Consider the following 8,758-nt stretch of genomic DNA (forward strand, 5'->3'; position numbering starts at 1 on the left):
CCAAATGTCTCCCAAATCCACCTTCTTTTTCCTTATACTTCAACCAATTTTGGAGAATGTGTGGTAGGACATCATAATGGACTTTATTGATGGTTTGCCACCATCACATGGAAAACTCAATCTAGTGGTGGTCAATCGTTTGTCATGGTATGGTCATTTTGTGCCTATTACCCACCCTTACACGCCATCAAAGGTGGCAAATATATTCATTAAAGAGATATTCTGCCTCCATGGCCTTCCCAAAAGCATCGCCAGTGACCGGAATTCCATATTCATGATCGATTCTGAATAGCATTCTTCAAAGCGTGGTGTACACAACTCTGTTTTTTCTACTGCCTATCATCCACAGTCGGACCGGCAATCGGAATTACTGAACATGACCTTGGAGCATTATCTGAGATGCTTTATCAGTGATAAACCTTCTAGTTGGAGTTCTTGGTTGCCCTGGACCAAGTGGTGGTATAACACCACTTATCAAGCTGCCATTCGAGTGGTGGTATATCCTACACTAGTGTCATTTTCTATGTTACGGGTCCAAAAGCGGTTCACACTGTCGATTCAACCCTCCAAGAGTCGGATTCTCTTCTCAAACAACTTCACTACTGTAGGATTTATCTTATGGGACAAATAAATATCAAAGGATATTCCACCCACATGAGGATATTAATCTCCTAATTACCTATGTGATAATTAGATGAAAATCAAGAGATATTCATATTAGAATATACTTGGGATGTTCATGGGCATTTCAGTCATTTTATGCTCTTTCCAACCACTATGTAAGGAGGCTTTGGGGAAGAGAAGAAACACAAGCTTTTCCACAGTTTAAATATTCTAGTTAGGTCTTTAGAGCTATCACTTTTGGCTCTAGGTCTTGGGAGGCGAAAACCAAGGGGCAACTCGACATACCGTAGCCAACCCAACGACCTGCAAGGTACTAGACGTGCACGAAGGGTCAGAGTAGTTGTTCGTGTTTGTATTGGCGTGTCGAGATTCAAGCTTTTGCATAAAAGATACACACGTTCTTCCAAATTTATTCATAGTCTTCCAACAACTACTATGACAGATGAGGAATTATGTGAACAACAATCGCACTAAGCGCGATTTCAAGTCGAAGACTTTGTCTATATGTGTCACCAGCATCTGAAACGTGGCTTACAAGATGGATTTGCCTCCATTTGCTCCTGTCTGAATCAAAAATCATCATGTATGTTCGTTATGGTAGTGCTGTGTGTCTATATCTCCTTGTTGTTTGGAATATCTCTCCATGTAAGCTCCTGTCTGAATGTATTTAGAAACCCTAGCCTTGGCATTTGAGGATATGAATGAACAATTGCTTTTTGATTTCCTTCTTGTTCTCTGCTTTATCAGTATGTCAGTCACGTACAAATTTAAATAGACTTGTAAAAAGATCAAATTAGTGTCAGATCAGCTTTGATCCATATATTCAAAGTCATTTGTAATTAAATTATCAAATTGAAAGTACCATTATGCATGGACAAATTCATGATTCGAAAATGGGGTGGATTGAATTTTAAACCGAATTTTCATAAGTTCAACTATCGAAGATTCTGCATGGTTTCGATGTTTTTATAGCATCTCCTAAATTCTATAAATCTAGTAAAACACTTCTATTATCTATTTCTACATCTCCAATTACCTTCCTAACTAGTAACTACAAGATATTTCTAAAAATTACAAACGGTTAAAGCATTAGAATTATAAGTTAAATTACAAACGGCTAAAGCATTAGAATTATAAGTTAACAACAATAGATTAGAAATTTTCCCTTGGACTATACTTCACACGTAAACCGTAGGAAACCAAATTGAAAAGTGAAAAAGCAAAGTCAGAAAGGAAAAAATAAGTCTGAAGTGGAAGAAACTCTCGTTTTAATAAAGAAGAGTAAACTACTAAACGTCGTCGTTTGGCTCAACCATCTACAGACATTTACAATCTATTTCACCGTGATGGGATATTTTTGGTTTCCGAAAAATCTTGCCAGTCCTGCGTTCGTCCTTGTCAAGTAAATGAGTTAATTTTGCATCGTTTGTCCAGAAAAAAGAGAGTTAATTTTGCATCGGATTCGGATCCGGATCCATTGACTTGTTTAAATTAAGGGGACCGAAATCATACACTAGTTTAGCTTTTTTTCTCTCTTTAGTTTTTGGTTTTAAAAGAACCTGAATTTCAAAAAAAAAGGAAAAAGCAAAAAAAAGAAAAGAAGGAATCATGAAACGGGTATTGGGTTTGGGTCACTGCGGGCCCATCTCTTCTTTACCGGGTATGCTTTTCCTCTAAGCCTTCCCGTTAGGCAAACCTACATAGGCCCACACCGTAACGACTAACCCCGAGGACAATTTGGTCAATTCAAACCACACCCTTCCCCTCTCCCCTTTTACCTGAAAACGCTTAATAAAGCTCATCATCCTAGAGAGAGAGAGAGAGAGAGAGAGAGAGTTCTAGAGGGAGAAACTATCCGGTTCGAGTGTCAGCTTCGTCGTTTTCCTCCTCAGCACATGAACCCTAATTGACGGAACCCTAGAAAATCAGAGCGAGAGAGAGAGAGAGAGAGAGAGAGAATGGTGGGGCCAACGCTGGTGGGTCTTCAAGACCACCTGAAGCTGGCGAGGGAGTACGCAATGGAAGGGCTCTACGACACCTCCCTGATCTTCTTTGACGGCGGAATTGCTCAGATCAACAAGTACATTTCTTGATTTCTGATTTTCTTCTTCTTCTTCCATTTCTTCTCATTTCGTTACTGTTTTATCTGTTTGGGAGCAATTTGTTGAATTTTCTAGGTTTTTGGGTTCGAAATTGTTTTGAATTCGAGCTAATTGCTTAATGTATGGGGGATTTTCAAATTTTGTTGTATATGTTTGATTCGTGCGACTCCAAGATTTGAATTTTCCAGGAAAATGCTCATTCTGTTTGGGATAATTTAACTGCACATAAGGTGGAAAGAGAATTTGTGGGCATTTTTTGAAAAATTTCACAACGAACCGAGAGGCCCTTCACTTCTAATTTTCTGATTTGTATATGAAACTGAATAAATGGGAAAGGATTAGTTCTAGGGATTACTCATAGAATTTGAAAGAAACAGAATAAGGTGTATAAACCCATGAATGTATTTGGACTGCCCACATAAAAAAGTTTTCAAATTTGATAGGAAGACTACTTCTATAAAGTCATAGTTCAAGATTTGAACTAGGTTGAGCAAAAATGTAACTTTTTAACTTTATGATTATAAATCTTACCAGTAACATCATATTCCTATCATTATGCCCTTTATTAATCAACAAGGCAAGTTCTACAAGATAACCGTATTTTATTTTTGAGTAAATTGTACAAATGGTCCCTCAACTTTAATCAAATTGGAGCAATGGTCCCTCAACTAAAAATTCATTATCATTGGTCCCTCAACTTATCAAAATGTGTAGCTATAGTCATTTTCATCAATTTTGTCAAAATATTGTCAAAATAAGCTATGTTGGAATAACCATTTATATAATTAGGGTCCCTTAACTCATCAAAGTGTATAATTATGGTTCTTTTCGTCAACTATGTCAAAAAATTTGTCAAAATGAGTTATATTGGAAGGACTATTGTTACAATTGGGTTAAAGTTAAAGGACCATTTCTCCACTTGAATTAAAGTTCAGGGACAAATGGTAATGGATTTTTAGTTGAGGGACCATAGCTGCACGTTTTGATAAGTTGAGGGACCAAAGGTAATGGATTTTTAGTTGAGGGACCATTGCTCCAATTTGATTAAAGTTGAGGGACCATTTGTACAATTTACTCTTTTATTTTTTGAGGGGTAGGGGGCGATTTCCATGTGCATCGGTACAAGTGGCGTACTTTGAATTGCCCTAACCCAAGATGCTTTATTTTTTCTGTGTATTTAATTTGCATGACAACAAAAAGTATAATAGTGAAGAGGATGATTTTTGCCCGGTTCTCACTATCAGACAGAATTATAGCAATCCAAAGATTAATAAGACCAGAAAGAAGCTTTGTCATTTTCTCGTCCTATAAGATTTTCTAGCTGCTATATTCTACCAAACAACTGGATGGGTCTTTGCCAGACTATAGTCCGCTTTTAATGTATCATGGGATGGAATTCTGTTATTTATTGGATTACTTTTGCCACTGTTCCTACCTAAGTCTATGTACTATGAATTTGAATTTCTTATTTTGTTCTAGGCACCTAAGCACACTCGATGATCCATTGATTCGTGCGAAATGGATGAATGTAAAGAAAGCACTTTCTGAGGAAGCAGAGGTTGTGAAGCAATTAGATGCAGAGAGAAGTGCATTTAAGGATATTCCCGTGGGCCGGCGCCCTTCGTCACCTCCAGTTCATGCTAAGTCGTCATTTGTTTTTCAACCCTTAGATGAATACCCAACTTCTTCTGGTTTTCCCATAGATGATCCTGATGTGTGGAGGCCACCAAGTCGGGACACTTCGGGTAGAAGACCTGGAAAGGCTGGCCAAGGTGGTACGAGGAAGTCACCACAAGATGCAACTTGGGCTCGTAGCTCTGCAACCAAAACAGGCACACCTGGCCGTGGTGCAAAGGCTGGTGGATCAAGTAGGACTAACTCAGGGGCTCGAACTTCTACTACTGGAAAGAAAGGCACTGGTTCTGGCAAATCTAGCAAGGCAGATTCAGCGGTAAGTTCAATCAAATGATATATTTCACTGTACTATATTTAGTTCGTTAATGTATTTGGAATACAGGATTATTTTTGAAGCGTAAGGCGCTGATCTTCACTTTTGCAAATACCTATCACTAGTTAATTAAGTTGTGGTAAAAACATTTATCTTATACTCTAATATTTTGCTTCATTTAAAGACAAGGTTATGACCTTGTATTGTAGTTGTTTGCATCAAAGTTGGAATCTTTGGTTTCAGTACCTTTTATCGTCCAGCTTACTGATTTGTTTTTGGAATTTATAGAATGGTGATGCTGAAGATGGAAAGTTGAAGAGGTCACAGTATGAGGGACCTGATCCGGATTTGGCTGAAATGCTTGAGAGGGATGTACTGGAAACCAGTCCTGGAGTGAGATGGGATGATGTTGCTGGTTTACAAGAAGCAAAGAGACTTTTAGAGGAAGCCGTTGTGCTTCCTTTGTTAATGCCGGAATATTTTCAGGTATCGTTGAATGGTTAAAACCAAATGAAGATAGTAGTATCTTGCATCATTTTTAGTCTCTTTGGCATGAATGGCATCAATTAATGGTTAGGGTTTCCTTGTGAAGTTGGGGAACTGGCTATTGGCATGTTATCTTTTCTATGGTACAACATAGCTTTGGTTAAGAAGCAGCACTCCTTAGGACCTACTTTGAATTTGTAACACTTGTGTAGCTACTTTTTGAATGGTTCATGTCTTTTATGGAATTGATTTGACAACATTTACATAGGGAAAATGAAAATAGTTATATTAATATGTCCCAAATAGTATTCACATCTGTACCTTGTACCAATTTCACATTTCTACATTTCACCGAAGCAATTGATTCTTTTTCTACATGCTGAAATGTCTCGATCCTGATAGGCCATTTCTCACATTGAATTTATTGCTTTTTGGATTGTAGGGAATTAGGAGGCCATGGAAGGGTGTTCTAATGTTTGGTCCTCCTGGCACTGGGAAGACGTTACTTGCTAAAGCTGTTGCTACTGAGTGTGGCACAACTTTTTTCAACGTCTCCTCTGCTACTTTAGCTTCAAAATGGCGTGGAGAGAGTGAACGTATGGTACGGTGCTTATTTGATCTTGCAAGAGCTTATGCGCCAAGTACCATCTTCATCGATGAAATTGATTCGCTCTGCAATTCCCGGGGGTAAGATTTTATTTCAGTTTTACTTAAAAGAGCTTATTGCATGTATGTTACGTTTGTTGCATGTTTTGTTTTAAACTGTATATCTTCTTGTTTTTAACATTTCAAGTGTAAAATTCATTGTAATGTCGGATTTTTCCTTATGCTGACCTAAATTCAAAATATCCATATGTCTAGGGCATCAGGGGAGCATGAGTCATCCAGAAGGGTGAAATCTGAACTTCTAGTTCAGGTAGATGGGGTCAACAATACTGGTACTAATGAAGATGGTACTCGTAAAGTAGTGATGGTTTTGGCAGCTACTAACTTCCCATGGGACATAGATGAGGCACTCAGGTTGGTCCTCATCTTGTTGTATTTAAGTTTCAGACTCCTAACCGCTCTTCAAACTTTGAGTTGGAAAGAGTGGTAGGCTTAAAAAACACTTGACAATGCCTGTTCAGTCTTGATATTTCTAACCCGATGTTATTCATTCAGGAGGAGGCTGGAGAAACGTATATATATTCCCCTTCCAAATTTTGAGAGCCGTAAAGCACTTATTCGGATAAATATGAAAACTGTCGAGGTACTGCAGTTACTGATATTCTATTATGGTTATATTATGCATGTTGCACCTTAATTCTATACCTTTCTATAACTTCATTGTAATTCTGTAGGTTAATTTTGGACATGTGTTTCTGTCGCGGCTTAATAACTTAATATGGCTCACATGGTGTCCTTTTATGCTATTAAGGTGGTGATACCAATTAGAAAATGAAAATAGAATAAAAGTATGTGGCATCTTCAACGGCGGGATAGCAAAATCACTAATTTCCTGGGATTTTTGGTTTTTGTTTATCATATAGATTGACTGCTCTGTGCTCTAGACAATTAGAATCTAAGATGTGTCAGAGAATTCATTTTGTAATTTGAACAAGTAAAATGTCTGTAGTAACGTCATAAAGATGAGAAACAAATGGTAAATATTATTATTATTATTATTATTATTATTTTAATCCTAGATAAATTAAATTATAAAAAATGCTTCTGGTGCATCAGGTGGCCCCTGACGTAGATATGGATGCTGTGGCTCGTCGAACAGAGGGATATAGTGGTGATGATCTCACAAACGTTTGCAGGGATGCTTCCTTGAATGGGATGAGGCGCAAAATAGCTGGAAAGACACGTGATGAGATTAAGAGCATGTCCAAGGATGATATTTCAAAGGATCCTGTTGCCATGTGTGACTTCGAAGAAGCCTTGGCGAAGGTCCAACGGAGTGTTTCTCAAGCTGATATTGAACGGCATGAGAAATGGTTTCACGAATTTGGATCAGCATAAAGTTTATCAGCTCATATTGGATTGTTGCAGTGCATGGTCGAGTTTCCGAGTGATTGTCTTGTTGTCCTTGATATTCCCATTTGAGTTTAGGCAGAAATTAGTTGGTGTACCCCAAAGTGTTGGAAGAGTGTCTCATAGTGTTGTGCTATTTTGCATCTGTAACCGTGTATGTGTATAGAATCTGCTTTTCGCAGAGCTTATTTTAATTTTTATCCATACTAATACACTCCAAATTTCATTCAGTGATTTATAACTAGACATTCAGTGAAAAGAACGATGCAACATCCATGTGATTTAATGTATGTGCCATCATCCAAACATTGCTCATATGGACCGATTCCCTAACCAAGACCCAAGTTGAATATTAGAGTGCGCATATCATGATAAACGAACAAACGGATTACAAAACTAAAAATATTATTGATATCAAACACTACAAAATCGTCGAGACGGCTACATAAACTCCAAGAGGCTACATTATGACTAGCTTGTTATTCATACTAAACTATAAGTTATATTTATAAAGAGCAAAACCTTGAAACCCTAATTCCCATGGGCTAGGCCCAAACTAACAAGCAAACCCAAATAATCAAATAACCATAAAATACTAATATTTTCCAAATACATGTGTTATAATATGAATAGTCGACGTGATTCATATTTATATATGTAATATTGTAGTGTATTGGTAACCTACATGACGATACTAGAGTCATATAGAAAAATTCTCAAGCATATAGCAGACAAAACTTCACCATCTCAACTTCTTGCTCAAGATTAGGGGTGCAACTCGGGCTGGTTGGACGGGTTAAAAGGTCAACCCAATCCTAACCCAACTTTTAGAATTCGGGTTCGGGTTCGGATTGGGTTTTAATCAGATTCATTCGGGTTTGGGTTTAATTGGGTTCGGGTTTACTTGGGTTGGTTTTGGGTTGCCCAACTTTTTCAAGTTTTAATCGTGTTCATGCAAAGTTCGAATTAAAATACAAGAAATACCAAAGCTAGTACCAAAAGAAAAAAAAGAGGAACACTTCATTGTCCAAAGCTAGTACCCAACTCAAGTCTTATCCTTTGAAGCTCTTGCAGAAAAACAAACCTAGTACCCAACTCAAGTCTTGTCCTTCGAAGCTCCTGTAGAAAAATCAAAGTGTGGCTACCAGAAAAACAATTGCTTTCTGCAACTCCATGCACTTTTCTATCATAATCCATCAAAAGTCACTAGTCAATCCCTCCATGAAGGTGCAAAGGTCATTGAGAAGCATGTTGCACAGCTCAACCCAATCGGGTTTGGTTAATCGGATTGGGTCGGGTTAGGTTGGGTTGGATAAATAATCAACCCAACCCAACCCAACTCAATCAATGAACGGGTTGAAATCGGATTGGGTTCGGACGGATTATAATTAAAAAAACCGGCTTGTTCAGATTTAAAGTCGAGTTGAATATGGGCGGGTTCGGGTTGGCCCAACCGAAGTTGCACCCCTATTAAATTTTAAATTCCTCTTATTCACTACTTGATTGGATCTCAAGTTTTTAAAATTTTGATTAATTTGTTTTTCTAAGACACCTGTTCCTCGAACCCATCTTCGGAGGCGTG

At 37.9% G+C, this 8,758-nt stretch overlaps 1 protein-coding gene across 2 annotated transcripts; it reads left to right on the plus strand.

Moving 5' to 3' along the window:
- The first annotated feature begins 2,352 nt into the window (after positions 1–2,352).
- Positions 2,353–7,406, plus strand: LOC103410578 (katanin p60 ATPase-containing subunit A1). 2 transcript variants are annotated; one of them, XM_008349261.4, is made up of 7 exons: positions 2,353–2,704; positions 4,206–4,677; positions 4,963–5,160; positions 5,603–5,847; positions 6,022–6,180; positions 6,322–6,409; positions 6,883–7,406. In XM_008349261.4, exons 1-7 carry the CDS (start codon positions 2,583–2,585, stop codon positions 7,162–7,164), a joined length of 1,566 nt encoding a protein of 521 aa, XP_008347483.1. In that variant the 5' UTR covers positions 2,353–2,582; the 3' UTR covers positions 7,165–7,406. The 2 variants fall into 2 exon arrangements, with proteins under 2 accessions (XP_008347483.1, XP_070673271.1); XM_070817170.1 differs by having other exon boundaries at positions 2,438–3,307; positions 3,782–4,677.
- Positions 7,407–8,758: the final 1,352 nt, after the last annotated feature.

Source organism: Malus domestica, chromosome 17 (genome assembly GCF_042453785.1).
Source record: "Malus domestica chromosome 17, GDT2T_hap1".
Classification (NCBI taxonomy): domain Eukaryota; kingdom Viridiplantae; phylum Streptophyta; class Magnoliopsida; order Rosales; family Rosaceae; genus Malus; species Malus domestica.